Genomic DNA, 15829 nt, shown 5'->3' with positions numbered 1-15829 from the left:
GTCTCTCTCTCTCTCTGCCCCCCCCCCCTCAAAAATAAATAATAAAACATTAAAAAAATTTTTTAAAAAATACACGAACAAGCTTTTCTTTAAGAGTCTGGGGTTTTACATCTTTCCTTTTCACCATAAGCTTGTATTTCCCCTTGACTGCACTCACAGATTTTATCCTAATGTTTTATGCATGTGTGTATATGTACATGTGTGTATATGCAAGTATATATGTGTCTGCATGTATATGTGTATATATGCATACCAATGAAAGACTCTCAAGCATGTAAATACACGAAGTCTTTCACGGACCACCATTTCATACTTAATCTGCAACCAAATGTGCCCATTAATTGGAATGATATCACTGGAGATATTTTCTTTGACCATAGGCCTTCAAGTATTAAAACCTTTTTATTTTTTTATTTTTTATTTTTTATTTTTTTAACGTTTTTTATTTATTTTTGGGACAGAGAGAGACAGAGCATGAACGGGGGAGGGGCAGAGAGAGAGGGAGACACAGAATCGGAAACAGGCTCCAGGCTCCGAGCCATCGGCCCAGAGCCTGACGCGGGGCTCGAACTCACGGACCGCGAGATCGTGACCTGGCTGAAGCCGGACGCTTAACCGACTGCGCCACCCAGGCGCCCCTAAAACCTTTTTAAAATCTATTGTATTACACAACTAATCAATACAACAAAATATATTACCTGGCCTTAGAAATAATTATTAAATGCTCGAAGTAAATTTTTTGGGGAATTCATCTCTTAATGAGACGGGAGGGGCTATTTTTGGAACATCAGTTAATGAATGTTTCTTATTGCCAGACTAAGATAGGACTTAGCATGTGTTTTATGCCAATTTTTTAAATTTTTATAGACGCAAGTAATTAGAAGCCGTGGGACTGGAAGTTTTGTTACAGTGATGTCACCCAATTCTTTCAGATCAACTGTGAAAAAAAGTATACTGTGATCATTATTCTGAATGATCTATCAGCTGACAATTCAATTCGGTTCTCCTTCAATTTTGTTTGAAGCAAACCTTAGAATCATTCACTTCGTCAATTTCTGGGAAGCATGCCATTAAGATTTCACAAAGGCTCCTCGTTATGACTATTAATCACACCGCTGGCACTTTCTCTGAGGCATTCTGGTTAAGCCAATATACTCAGAATGGGTGAGGTCAATTAAAACATTATTAATTTAAATGTATCTTCCAGGGGCACCTGGGTGGCTGAGTCAGTTAAACATCTGACTTTGGCTCAGGTCATGATCTCGCGGTTCGTGAGTTCAAGCCCTGCGTCGGGCTCTGTGCTGACGGCTCCAAGCCTAGAGCCTGCTTCGGATTCTGTGTCTCCCTCTCTCTCTGCTCTTCCCCTGCTCATGCTCTGTCTCTCTCCCCTTCAAAAATCAATAAACTTAAAAAAAATAAACAAATATATCTTCCAGTGTTATATTTTTTATAAAGTGCTTTTATCCTATAACAAGTTTTTTTAAACTTTTTAAATGTTTTTTTTTTAATTTTTAATGTTTATTTATTTTTGAGAGAGACAGAGAGACAGAGCATGAGCAAGGGAGGGCATAGAGAGAGAACCCAGAGCAGGCTCCAGGCTCTGAGCTGCCAGCACAGAGCCGGATGCGGGGCTCAAACTGACAAACCGCGAGATTATGACCTGAGCCGGAGTCGGACGCTTAACCGACTGAGCCATTCAGGTGCCCCTTTAATGTTTATTTTTGAGAGAGAGACAGAGTACAAATGGGGAAGGACAGAGAGAGAGACACACACAGAATCTGAAGCAGGCCCCAGGCTCTGAGCGATCAGCACGGAGCCCAATGCAGGGCTTGAACCCACAAACCGTGAGATCATATCCTGAGCTGAAGTCGGATGCTTAACTGACTGAGCCACCCAAGTGCCCCCCATCCTATAACAGGTCTTAACTGTTCTTCTCAAAACTTAGAAGCTGCAGATTTGACTCATTGAACTTAAGGAAATGTTTGCCACATAACATAATTGGAAATGCCCATCAGTTACTGTCCACTAAAGCAAGCAGATCAGACTTGTTTTTGTTAGAAAGAATCTGATTTGCTTTTCCAACCCGAATACGCATGACTTTATTTTGTAAAGAGGGAGAAGAGTAAGAGAACTGACAGTGTTTCACCTCCGGGGCTTTCTTAGGAAGATAATATTAAGAAAGAGAGTGCTGACTCCCTTGAGGCCATCAGAGCCCCTGTAATTCTTGGAAGGCTTTGGGCTGGGAGTGAGGGTAGGAGTGGTTCGTGTACCTCAGTTTGAAGACTTCCAATTAAAACTACCTTGGCTTTTGCAATCAGTGAAGTCCTGTCTCTGGCCATTTTTTTGTTTTGAAGAGAGAGAGGGAGAGGATGAGTTGGGGAGACGGGCTGAGGGGGAGACAGGGAGAGAGAGAGAGAGAGAGAGAGAGAGAGAGAGAGAGAGAGAGAGAGAATCTTAAGCAGGATCCACACCCAGCGTGGAGCCCAACAAGGAACTCCATCCCATGACCCTGGGATCATGCCCTGAGCTGAAATCAAGAGTTAACCGACTGAGCCACCCAGGCACCACCCCCTTCTGAAAATATTATTATTATAACTTTTAATGTTTATTTATTTTTGAGAGAAAGGGGGACGGGCAGCGAGAGGGGGACAGAGGATCTGAAGCAGGCTCTGCGTTGACAGCAGAGAGCCCGACTTGGGGCTCGAACTCACAAACCGCGAGATCATGACCTGAGCTGAAGTCAGACACTTAACCGACTGAGCCACCCAGGCACCCCACCACCCCCTTTAAAACAAAATTAAATATTGGGTCTTGGAAACCCTCCCTATCATTCTTGGTAACGTCTGTATGACATCCCATTTGTATAAAAGTACTGTCACGTGGTTAACCCATTCCCCCATCAGTGGTTATTTGTTTCCAGTCTTCTCTCCATGATTAAAAATAGTGCTGCAGTGAGGAGCTGTGTACAAAGGCACACACGGCTGGCACACGTGTGGGAGACTGTCTGGAGGGTGCAACCCTGCACGTGGACTTGCTGGGCCAGAGGCTGAGCATTTACACATTGACAGGAAGTGCCCTCCACAGAGGCTGCCTCTGTTTACGCTCCCACCAGGGAATCGGACTGCCCGGTGCCTCTCACTCGGTCCAGCACGGTGTGCTAGCAGACGTTTTCATTCTTTGCCAGTAGGAAGGGTGAAAAATTATAGGTCGCTGTGGTTTTATTTTGCATGTCTCTGATTAGGAGTAAGGTCATCACCTTTTCATGTTTCTTTCCCTCTGTAATTCCTTTTCTGGGAAATGTCTCGGGAAAGCGAGCCTTGTGCCCACTTTTCTAATGGATTAGTCTTTTTCTTGAATCGTATGAACACTGTGTTTCCTAAGGAAATGAACTCTTCTTCTGTCAGCAGTTTCGTCGGATGTATTTCCCCAGCTCACCGCTTGCATTCTGACATCGGCTGTGCATTCTTGCGAGTGTTGTGCAGAAACCCCTCATTTTTATGTAGTTGAATTTATCAATCTATTTATGACTTCTGACTTTCACGTCACACTTTGGAAAGCTCACTCTGAAATTGTTCCTTTTAATTCTACCATGCTTCCCCCCCCCCCCCCCCGCTCATTTTTTGGGTTTGTTTTCTCATTATTTTACAATCCTTGATTCATCTGGAACTTATTTTGCTATGGGAGTGAGATAGCGATCCAGGCTTGTGATCACCTGTGGTATAATACAAAATTGCATTGGTCTTTGTTTCTGGTTCCTGGAACAAAGCTTCCCAAACTCTTGGAATTTCCCAAGTGACAGGAGTGTCCTTTATAGAGAGCCCACTGTGGGTTTAGGTTAATGATCATGATTTAGTGTGGGGTCCCTAGATAGGCTCAGGTGGGACTGGACACTAGCAAATCCAAGCAAATGGAGGCCTGGAACTTTCAGCCCCACCCATCAACCTCTGTGAAAGGGTAGGGGTAAGGGAACAGTAGACTGACTCTATAAAACTTGGACAATGCAATTTTCTGAGCCTCCAGGTTGGTGGAGCACCTCAGTTCCATAGAGACAGAAGCTCCTGGGTTAGTGACCTTTCTGGACCTCACTCCGTGTATCTCTTTGGCTGTTTTTCTGTATCCTTTATAATATCCTTTATCATCAACTGATAGATATTAGCAAATGTTTCTCCGAGTCCTGTGAGCTGCTCTAGCAAATTAATAGAACCCAAGGAGGGGGTCATGGGAACCTCCAATTTATAGCCAGGTGGTCAGAGCAGAGGTAGCAACCTTGACCTGCAGTTGGTGTCAGAAGGGGGCAGTCTTTGTGGGACTGGCCCTTAACCTGTGGGCTCTAACGCTACCTCCATACAGACAGTGTCAGAATTGACTGAACTCGGTAGGACACTCAGTCTGGGTGTCCATTTCACCAAGAAAGGGAGGAAAAAACCCATTAGACTGCCTTACGGTCCCAACGTCATTTATGAACTTGTCCCTTTCTTCACTGGTAAAAGATCCACTTCTAACACAGGCATGGTCTTCAGAATCTGCCCCGTGGACCTGTCTTACTAATGCCTAGGACTTAACTGCCTTTAGTCCTTCTGGTTCCTATCATTACTCTTCTGTTTCAGAATTTTCTGGTCATTCTTGCATACTTATTTTTCAATAAGAATTTTGAAATTGCTTCCTAATGATCCCCCAAATAAAGTAGATGTATTTTCCTTGGAATCGCCCTAAGTGAATAATTAATTAGGGAGAATAGACCACATTTAATATTAAGTGCCCCTAACCAAGAACAGGGTGTTCTTTCCATTTGTTCAATTTTTCTGCGGCGCCACTTTGAAATGTCCAGTCGGGCAGCTCCTGGGAGCAACCATAGCCTGAGGGTGCCCCCTCGGTCACTGGGAACAGGTCACACAGATCCCCAAGATCAACGGATCTGCCTGGTTGGACAGCTGCAAGGCTGAGGGAAGGACAACTTGCGATTTGCCCCTCCTCCCTGAGCCTGTCCCAGCAGCCCCCTCTTCTCTGTTTTAGGGTCTTGCAACATTTGTGATTTAATCAAGCCTCATCTCCACAGGGGCATCTGGGGATAAAGCCTGATACTTCCTTGCGAACTGGTCAAGCCTTGTGTTCCCTGACCATCGATACCTAGGACTCATCACACGGGAGCCAGGGGATCATTTGGCTTGGGCCACATCATCACAAGAGGCCTCAAATTTACACTTCTCACCCCAACATCATTTGAGGTGACTCACAGAGGCACACGGAGGGAATTGAAAGAAGGCATTCATTAGAAAACTTAAATGTGAGTCCCATTACCAGACTTCATGCCAACCAGGCACTATAAATCTGACATAAATCATGTACCTGATGTGTGAATAGCAGAGTTATATTGCAGGACATTGCCATATATAAAGGAATGCAAAAAAAAAATTGTCAGCATATTAAAAAAGATTTTAACGTTTATTTATTACTGAGAGACAGAGAGAGACAGAGCATGAGCATGGGAGGGGCAGAGAGAGGAGGAGACACAGAACCCAAAGCAGGCTTCAGGCTCTGAGCTGTCAGCACAAAGCCCGACGTGGGGCTCGAACTCACAAACCGTGAGATCACGATCGGAGATGAAGTCGACACTCAACTGACTGAGCCACCCAGGTGCCCCTAAGCCTACATATTTTTATTGACACATAGATATCACTCAAATCGTCATTGGTATAATGCTTGGTGTTTTATCAAAACCTTTAAAGTTATATCACCTTACTACCAAAATTCTGACTCTTATGATAGAAATACTTCAAATGTGATACTTTTTCTATACAGAGAAATAAAACAATAATATTTTGTTATAAAATACAAAATATTGTTAATAAAATACACTGGTTTGTATTTTAGTGCAAAGATTAAACACGCACCATAATATCTGCAATTCTGTCTTGGCAAAGCTTCAGTTTTTTCCTGGGTTGGAGGCCTCCTAAATGGAAGTGTCCCAGGGGTCTCCTGACCCCAGGCCTTGCCCTGTCAGTGCAGCATCCCACTTTAGGACCCTGGACTTCAGAAAATCAGGGTTTGGGGTGCCTGGTTGGCTCAGTTGGTTAAGGGTCCAACTTCAGCTCGGGTCATGACCTCATGGTTGGTTAGTTAGTTCCAGCCGCACCTAGGGGTCTGCGCTGTTTCAGATCCTCTGTCTCGCTCTCTCTCTGCTCCTCCCCCCATCCCATGTGCACATGTGTGCACTTTTGCTCTCTCACTCTCTCAAAAATGAACATTTAAAAAAAAAGAAAGAAAGAAAAGAAAACCAGGGTTTAAGCCCCATCTTAACTCACATAACAATTTCCTTCCGGGTCTGCTCCAGCATCATGTACTGTGTCCACTCCTGTTCAGTTTCATATGTCTTAGACTGATCCACGATCTTTTGGAACATTGTCCTCTTCCTGCAAAATAGACCAGTTTGTTGAAGGAGCTCATCTCAGAATAAGGCAACACCCCGGCTTCTAACACTGGCTGTTTCAGACAGAGGCTTATTAAAGCAACGTAATTAACAACAACAACAACAAAAGGTTTAACGAGCCAAGGCCTGAGAATCAACACCCAGGTTCTAACCCAGACCCTGTCACCAATTTGTTGCCTGATCTCACTCAGCAAATCTCTTTCCCTAGATTTCAGTGTCCCGTGGATACAATGGGGGTCATAATACCGAACTCCCGGGGATGTACTCAGAGTTAATGTTCCATAGCACAAGTGTTGCGCCCGGCACACAGTACATGTTAAATGAGTTAGAACTACGGTGTTTGTTATTATCACGTTCATTGTTATTGTTATTCTTGTTCTTAAAAAGGAAGGAAATACCAACTTGAAATACAGGGCAAGGTCTGTGGCGATGATTGCAATGTCCATCATGTGGATTGCATGCTCGTGCTGCCTGCGATTGAGGTTTTGAAAGATATTCAGGCTCTAAAGAGAAAATCATAGAAGAGATGTGATGCTGGCGGGCCAGCCACGCAACTACTGATGATGACCCCAGCTGTTTGGAGAGGCAGCCCAGGCCAATGGGAAGAGTGCTGCTTGGCCACACGGAGGCTTCTTGTGAAATGGGGGCTCACGGCAGCCAACGCAGAGGGCCCCCACCCATCCTACCTCATCTCTCAGCAACGTTTTGCCAAACTCCAAGTGGTGTCTTTCCAAGATGGAGGACCCATGGAGCTTGGCCAGTGGATTCTGGGATCTGAATGGGAGAGAAAGAGAGAGAGAGACACACACACACAGAATCAGCACGGAAGGGCCAAGAAGGACGTTGAGCACATCATCCAGTCCCATCCCCTCCTAATTCTGCAGGCAGAGAGGCTGAAGGCCAGAAATGAGAAAGAGCTGGTCACACAGCGAGACCGCATCAGGTCTCCTAAGTCTCAGGCTTTAGTTTTCTCCACAACTGATTCCGAGCCTCTTTCAGTTACGGTCTGTTGAATAGTGTGTGCCCCCAAAGCACAAACATACAGAATACCCCATGCAGTTTCAGGGATTTATGGATTCCCTGTAATCATCCATGACATTGGCACTGGGCCATACTTTAAAGGTCACCAAGTCCTAGACGTGATACTCGGAGTCTTAGGGGAAGCCATTGAATTCCCACAAGCAATGTGTTTATGCATGTTTTATTCATTAAATATTTGTTGAGTGCTTACTAAGTGCAAGCACTGAGCTCAGTACTTAGCTTCCCGCAAGGTAAAATGTACACACAATCTCTAGCCTCAGATTGGACTGTTCTAGCGTCTATTTATGATTTATAGGCTGTGGGCCCCGGGCCGATCCTCTGTTTCCTCATCCATAATATGAGCATAACCCTAGTCCCTGCTCTACCCAGCCTACACGGTGGTCGTGAAGGTCCGCCAAGGCCGTGGTTCAAGGACCACGTTTCAGAGGCTGTCTGGAGTGTAAGCTCAATGAGGACAGGGGCTAGGTCTGTTTTGCTGCCATGGTACCTCCTTTGCCTACCTCCTAGGGCCTACCACACTCACACTAGGAGCATTACAAAATACAAAGTGAATGAATGAACCAGCATCAGTTCATATTCGTAACATTTGGGCTTGAATGAGTTCAGCAGCTGGGGAAGGAGGAGAGGGAGGGAGTTTAATATATTACCACTATAACAAATTACTATAAATTTATTGGCTTCAAACAATAAGGATCTATTATCTTACAGCTCTGGAGTTCAGAGTAAGATGCATCCACAGAGCTACTTTCCTTCTGGAGTCTGTAGGGGACAACCTGTTCCCCTTGCCTCCTAGATTGTAGAGGCCACCTATATTGCTTGGCTGTGGCCCATCCTTCTCCTCTCTGAGGAGAAGCATCCTCTCTCTCTCTGACCTTCTGTCTCCCTCTTACAAGGACTTTTCTAACTACATGGGGCCCACTGGGATAATCCAGGATAACCCCTATATTTTAAGATCTTTAATCACTCCTGTGAAGTCCCTTTTGAACACAAGGCAACATAGTCCCAGGATCCAGGCATTGGGGCATGGACATATTTAGGGGTCATTATTCTGTCTATCACAGGAGTTTACGCAGGAGGAAGAAGGGCAGGAGGAAGAAGGAAGCTGTGAACTGTGGGACTCCCCCTTAGCCAGTGAGTCAGTCTGTCTGAGAGCCTTTCAGATCTGGGTAATGAATCCCAGGAGTGGGAGGTAGAGGGGGCGGGCAGTAAGGGCCAACTCACTTCATCTGGTAGAGGTTGTTGGTGCCTCTGTGGTCAATGTCATGGCAGAAGGCAGCGGTGACCATGGCCAAAGCCTCTAGGTCCGTGAAGTACCGCTTAAGCTTTCCTGTCTGGAAGAGTAATCAGAGGGTGCCACTTACTCCTTTCTTGCAGGGGTGGGGAGCAGAGCAGGTGTGAGGGCCAGGGCCTGGTGCTTAGAAACACAGGCGTAACCTTGACTCTCCCCCTGGCACAACAGCACGACCAGATGTTTGGCTGGGACTGGGGGTTTTTCTGGGATGTGGGACTTGCCATGCTCTAACTGGAACAGTCCCAGGCAAATGAAGATGGCTGGTCACCTTACTCCTGAATGACCTTACATGGTCCCATCTCCCCCTGGTCCTCAGTATCCCAATCTGCACACTGTAGGAGGAGGGCATTGGACTAGATGGTTGTTGAGAAATCACAACTGTCAGGTTTTAGGATCCAGACAGTTTTTGAACATGCCCGGACTGGCAAAGTAAACCATCCAAACCGGTCTATAGTTTAAGCACAGCCCAGGAGAATCCTCCCTCACATACTTCTTGTTTATGCTGGGTGTTAGACTAAAGGGTGGGGAAGAGCTCACGAGACGTGATGCTGACTCTGTGACTTTAAGAAATAAATCAAGTCTCTGTGGTATCACTGTCACCTTCTGTGGTGGCCTGGCCAGAATCCCTGCCTCCAGGCCCCAGTGCTTACTCTGGCCTGACCGTTCCAGCCGTGAGAGAAGAAATGCGGATGAGTGGGGCTGGACAAGGGCAGAGATTTGCATCATAATCTGAATGGGACACACTTTTACATGAAATATCTCTGAACCGTCTGAGCCAAAACGGCTGACACAGGTACACATAGGCACATCCATCCAAGGACGCTGGGGCAGTGTCTGTAACCGTGAACGATCAAAGACCACCCCTGTGTCTAACAACAGGGGGCTGGGCACAGAAATTATGGTATATCTGAACAATATAGGATACTATGCGGCCATAAAATTCTATCGTGGAGAAGCCTCGAAAACATTATGCTGGGTGAAAGAAGTCAGACACAAAAAGCCTAATACTGTACGAGATTACTTACCTGAGGTACTTAGGGTAGTCAAATTCATAGAGACAGAAAGGAGAAAAGAGGTCACCAGGGGCAGGGAGTGGGGAACAGGGAGTGGTGGTTTCATGGGGACAGAGTTTCTGTTTGGGAAGATGAAAAATTCTAGAGGTGGATTGTGGTGATGTTTGCACAACACTGGGAACGTGGTTAATACCACTGACTGATCTGTACATGTAAAAGTTGTTTAAATGGTAAGTCTCCTGTCATGTATATTTTACCGCAATAGCACATTAAACATACAAAGAATGGGATTGATATGCTTATATATTTTCAAATGAAAAAAGCATTTTAAAGGATATTATTATTCAATTGGCTGTAAATAAAATAAACCGTGTGTGTGTGTGAGTGTGTGTGTCTGTGTAAAAATACATCTCGACGCTTCTAGAGGAAAACGCGGAAGGAATTGTGCCATGGTTCTCTCTAAATAACTGGACTGGGGTTGGGGTTAGCCTGCAGCTTTCCTTCACTTTTTATTTTACACGATTTTCTGTGCTCAGAATTCATAGATGCTAAGCATGTACTCTTTTTGCATCAGTTTTAAAAAGCAACAAATCGAGAGCAATGCTGCGGCCGCCGGGTGGAGGTGCAGAGGTCATCTGGTGTGACGGGAGCCCCAGCTGCCACCATCCTGCTGCCATCCCACCGCCGCCGTACCACCAGCAAGGAGAACATGGTCTGCCCCACGTTGAAGCCGTGCCGCCAGTTGTGGTAGGTGATCCTGCGGTAGCCCTTACTCAGCGAGTACATGAATCGCACCAGCGCCTGCGAACACACGCGCAAGAGTGAGGTCTGGAGCCCTGCCTCCTGAGGGAGTCTCCCCAGCAGTGAGGCCTGGGGTCCCGCCTCCTGAGGGAGGGCCCAAGAAGTGAGGTCTGGGGCCCTGCCTCCTGAGGGAGGTCCCAAGCAGTGAGGTCTGAGGCCCCGCCTCCTGAGGGAGGTCCTCCAGCAGTGAGTTCTGGGGCCCCGCCTCCTGAGGGAGGTCCTCCAGCTCCCACACTGGACAGGAGCGGGCCAGCAATAGCTGCAGTCCTGCCGTGAGAGCACTTTGCAAGCTGCTAAATCCTAGGAAAATGGATGTCGTTATGAAACCAGGTAGATGTAAGTCACTCCACTTACTCCACTAGTTAACCTTCATCAATGTTTCCCAAACTGTGCCCCGGGAGAGCTACTGTCCTGGGAGATGCTGTCAGGAGCTTTACCCGAGAGGAAAACAAAAGGAGTCTCTAAATCAGTAGGTCTCCAACTTGAGTGCCCATCAGAATCACCCAGAAGGCTTGTTAAAACACACAATTTCTGGTTCATTAGAACTGGGAGATAGTGTGTGTGTGCGTATGTGTGTAAGAATTTGTGCTACTGGGGCCCCTGGATGGCTCAGTACGGTTAAGCTTCCAACTTCTGCTCAGGTCACCATCTCACGGTTCGTGAGTTCAAGCCCCGTGTTGGGCTCTGTGCTGACAGCTCAGCCTGGAGCCTGCTTCGGATTCTGTGTCTCCCTCCCTCTCTCCCTCTCTGCTCCTCCCCTGCTTGTGCTCTCTCTCTCTCTCTCATTAATAAATAAACATTAAAAAAAAAGAGAGAGAGAGAGAGAATTGGCGCTGATACATTCTCAGGTGGTGCCGATGCGGTTTGGGGCAGCACTTTGAGAACCACTGTTTTAATCAAACAAATCCGGGAAATTCTGCAGGGAACACACCCCAGCCCCACCTTCACTGTCCCTCCCCCAACCACCTAGATTCCCAGCACACTGAAAGGAATCCTGCAGGGGAAGAGTTCTGTTTGAACTGGTTTGACCCGCCTTTCCCACCTTTGTTTGATTATAAGTAGCCATTGATTCACAGCCTCAGAACTCAGTGCCTTACAACCCACCTCAAGAAGCAATGCCCCCAAAACACCACAGTTCAGAGGAACTGTAGGTCTCTTTTCTGATACATGACTCATCTGTGCAACATGACTAATGCTTTAAATCCTACAAGCTGAGGGCGCACTGTTTTTGAGGCTTTACAGATTGAGTTAAAGAAAAAAAAAAAAAGCAAGCAAGAAAAGAAAAAAGGAAATCAGAGAGGTTTATTTCGACCTTACCTCCTGAGGAATGTGAAATTTATCTACCACTTTGAGCTCATAGTACATCTGTATCCCACATTTCACTAGCTCCAGCTCTGTCAGGGGCAAGTCGCTGAAGTGGAATTTATTAATTTCATATTTCTCCGCATCTGGCAGCTCTCCTTGCTGGGTAAGGAACAGAGGCAAGTGGTTGGAGCACATGAAGCGTTCCTGGGTCTCTCCCCCACCCAGCCCTGTCCCCATCCTGCGTCTGCCGGGAGGATCAGAGCAGAGTGACAAGGGTCCTGCTTTGCAGAGACAGCCCCCCACCACGCGCATGCTCAGGGCGCACCCTGCAAGAGTCACACGCGAGGGCCAGCGCTGCCCTGCCCTGCTCACCAGGATCTCAGCGAGTTCCTCTTCCTCACATTCCCATGGCTCCTTCCCGTACACCTCTCTGGTTTTCTGCCAGGGCCCAAAATAGAGAAAAAAAAATCAGTTGCTATATCTGGGGTCTCCATATCCCTCCGCTTTCCATTTCCATTCCCTTTCCTCCAATTCATACACAAAGCATGCAACTAAACTAAATCATGCATGTAAGTCATTTGGTGCAGTGCTACTAGGCACATCGTAAGCACTAGAATTAAATGATGTGGTTGCTGATATTCTTGTCGTTATTATTACCGACTTGGAGTCAGAAGGTCTTGTTCATGGTTCTGGCTTTTCTTCTGGCTGCGTGACTCAAGGCAAATTTCTTCCTTCCCTGGGCCTGTTGCGCCATGCACGTGCCAGAGGAGGCCGGGTGGGGGTGGGGGTGGGGGTGGCGGGGGTGGGGACCTGGACCCAGTTGCTTGTTTCTGATTAACTGGTTCACTGAAGCTATGCTTGCGTAGTGCCCGCATACCCATCACTTGGCTGAAGTCATGAACTGAGACAAGCGAATTGTGAGTCAATTCATCCACACTAGATGTTTTCTCCTTTGAATGTATCAGTTATTGAGATGAAATTATCAAAGATGTTGTGATAGGTTCCCAGCTTAAGAAATCACTTCTGAAAACATTGGCCTGTCTTGTTTCAACTGGTGAGGTCTATAAGCAAGGTCTTGGGAGCTTAGCTGGGCATCCTATCCACTGCCATTTGGCTAACTCAGTTTACTTCTAAGATCGTGGTCTTTTTGAGAACAAAATCCCAGTAATGATGAAGCACTAATTCCCACGTATCTTTGAAAGCGCCTCATCCAATTTCCTACCCCAGGCAGGACTCTCCTCTATAGCATCCCTGGTAAATTCACATCCAGCCTCTACTTGGATGCCTCTCTTGACAGGGTGCTCACTATCTGACAAGGCAGTCCATTCATAAGAGTGGTAGAGAATTTGCTCATTATTCGGACAAAGGTTGAGTGAGACCTATTTAATGAGTGAGACCTATTTAATGTCCCCTGGGTGATTAGGGGACAAGTTACTTCCCCCTTGGGGGCCTCAGTTTCTTCATATCTACAGTGGGGATAGAAACCCTTACCCTGCCCACCTTAGTGGGCCATTGTGAGCGTCAAATAATATTATAAGTGTAAAATTGCCTCATAAACTGCAACGTGGTTAAACTATGTGAGGAGTGCCTGCTAACCTCCAACTCCTGTCATACTTCTTTGCTTACCCAACTCCTCTGGGATCTGATTGGGTTTCTACATGAGTCAACCCCCTAGAGGGAGTCTCTGAGAAACTGACCATCGTCCACTGGGCTGTCAGATAGAGATTCCTCTCAGAGTAGAGGCTGTGGTTGGGCGACTCTATCTCTCCTACCAAATCAGCCCTCAGCACAGTGAAAAATGGAATTTCTAGAGCTGTGAAGCCAAGATCTGGCCCTACGACTGAGGTGATGCGTGAGGGACAGCTGTCCCCAAGCCACGCAGGGCAGCCATTTTGTGTGACTTTCTGATATGCATGGATCCATCCATCCATCCGACGTGAGGGGCCAGGGGCATCCCTGTGGAAGGCAAGCCTACCTGTCTCTGCCTTCATGGAGCTTTAGTATTGCTCTGGCCACATCTCCAGGATGCGGTGGCTGCTAGAGCAGAAACAATAGAAGAGCTTTACCCACCAGGATTGTCTGGATCTCTTCGTTGTCACACTTCACGTGGTATTTTACCATGTCCTGGAAAATGTCCTTCCTGTTTTCAAGTTTGTTCATTGACTCATAGGTGTCAGGATTTAAGACGGACCAGCCCAGGAACTGAGCCAAAGACTGCAAGGAAGGAAAAAGAAGAGTCAGAGGCAGAACACCCAGGCCTGATCCTGCCTCTGCAGTTGAGGCCAAGGCTTGAAGATTCCATTTCCTCGGCTGTGAGGTGGGTTCGATAAGCTGGGCGCTGCCCTCCTCAAAGAGATGTTGTGAGGATAAGAGAAAACGATGGACGAGAACGTGCTTTCTAATAAAGCACCAACACACATCAAGCACCTAATACCTTCGCACAAGGGGAACGTGTTGGGCCTGTGTGGGGGCAGGAGGTATTCTCATTTCGACTGTGATCCTAAAAACGCTGAAAGGTGAAGTTTGTTAATTCAAAGTGGTTTTAAGGGGAGTGTGGATTTCTCTGACGACACGGGCAATGCGGAAGTGAGGGCGAAGAAAGCGGACGTTGAGGCAGAGTCGGGGGAGCGGCTACAAGGGGTGAGGGTCCCCCAGCACGCTTGCAACAAGCCACCTCGGAAACCCCACGGCAAAGGCCTCCTCGCAAACAATACCTCCATGAGGGTCTCGTCCATCTCATCAAAGGGTTTCCCATCTTTGCGATTGTAAAACGTGGCCACCCCAACAATCTCTTCCTTCTTGTTCACAATTGGCATAGAAAGGACATTCTTGATCATCCATCCGGACTCATCCAGAGGCTCTTTCTGCAAGAGAAGCCAGAGTGGGTTACACATTTGTTGCTCGGGAGGACCTTTCATTCAGAAGTCTGGACAGAACTGGGCCTAGAAATGGCGGTCAGAGGGGCGCCCGGTGGTTCAGTCGGTTAAGCGTCGGGCTCTTGGTTTCAGCTCAGGTCACGGTCTCACGGTTTCGTGAGTTCGAGCCCCGCGTCGGGCTCTGTGCTGACGGTGTGGAGCCCGCTTGGGATTCTCCGTCTCCCTCTCTCTCTGCCCCTCCCTCACTAGCGCCGTCTCTGTCTCTCTCAAAATAAATAAATAAACTTAAAGAAAAAGAAATAGCAGTCAGAAAAGGACAAGGGAACAATAATTCGGTCTGCTCATTATCAACAACATGTGCAAAAGAGAGGAAACTAAAGATAATCAAAGGGGTTCAGATGTGTTTAAACAGGCAATGTAGTTCACGTGACTCTGGGCATCACAACTTTCAGACTTTCTGCCGCACAGGCTATTTAGGTATATTTAAAAAGTGCCCGTGCTTTCCAGGTAATACGTACAAAATGAAAACTGCAAAACAGCTAGGGACTCTGCGGGTAGGTGGGCAACAAGCTTATCGAATCAGATTGTAGCCGTGTAAACAAAACCTTTGGCTCCTCTCGGTGCTTTGTTTTTCACCTGTCTATTTTGGCAACAGATTAAAGTCGTCTAGAGTGTTTCACCTGCTTCTGATTATTCGCAGATATAGTTACTCTCTCTCTCTCTCTCTCTCTCTCTCTCTCTCTCTCAAGCCACCAAGTGCCGGAATGTGCTTAACAACGCCACAATTAAAGGTTTTGTTTGTTTGTTTAGCTCTTGACTCTTGACTCTTGACGTGACTTTCTGTTAACTCTTGGCATGTCATTTTATCTCGGTGGGTCTCAGTTTTCTCATCTGTAGATGGGGACGGTAGCAAGAATATGTGCCTCGCGGAACATACGAGAAAACGGAGGTGAAATTTCTTGCTTAATCTCAAGGTGCCCTTTGTGAGTCATTTTCCATCTGTCAGAGCCTCATTTTCATCATTTATAGCAAGAGGACGACTGGACGAGGTAATTTCTAGACTCTTTTTCTGCCA

At 46.7% G+C, this 15829-nt stretch overlaps 1 protein-coding gene across 1 annotated transcript in view; it reads right to left on the bottom strand.

Moving 5' to 3' along the window:
* The window catches only part of PDE6A (phosphodiesterase 6A), a 62555-nt gene that overhangs the window by 13235 nt on the left and 33491 nt on the right, over positions 1-15829 (bottom strand). The window contains exons 9-17 of the mRNA XM_049648034.1: positions 14593-14742; positions 13949-14092; positions 12251-12316; positions 11891-12037; positions 10466-10573; positions 8690-8799; positions 7114-7201; positions 6830-6930; positions 6303-6410 (exon numbers count right to left, since the gene is read on the bottom strand). Of these exons, the coding sequence (XP_049503991.1) occupies positions 6303-6410; positions 6830-6930; positions 7114-7201; positions 8690-8799; positions 10466-10573; positions 11891-12037; positions 12251-12316; positions 13949-14092; positions 14593-14742 (1022 nt within the window). The remainder of the gene's footprint in view (positions 1-6302; positions 6411-6829; positions 6931-7113; positions 7202-8689; positions 8800-10465; positions 10574-11890; positions 12038-12250; positions 12317-13948; positions 14093-14592; positions 14743-15829) is intronic.

This window comes from Panthera uncia, assembly GCF_023721935.1.
Source record: "Panthera uncia isolate 11264 chromosome A1 unlocalized genomic scaffold, Puncia_PCG_1.0 HiC_scaffold_17, whole genome shotgun sequence".
Taxonomy (NCBI): domain Eukaryota; kingdom Metazoa; phylum Chordata; class Mammalia; order Carnivora; family Felidae; genus Panthera; species Panthera uncia.
Note: the sequence above shows the minus strand (reverse complement) of the source record. Positions and strands in the feature narration are given on the sequence as shown.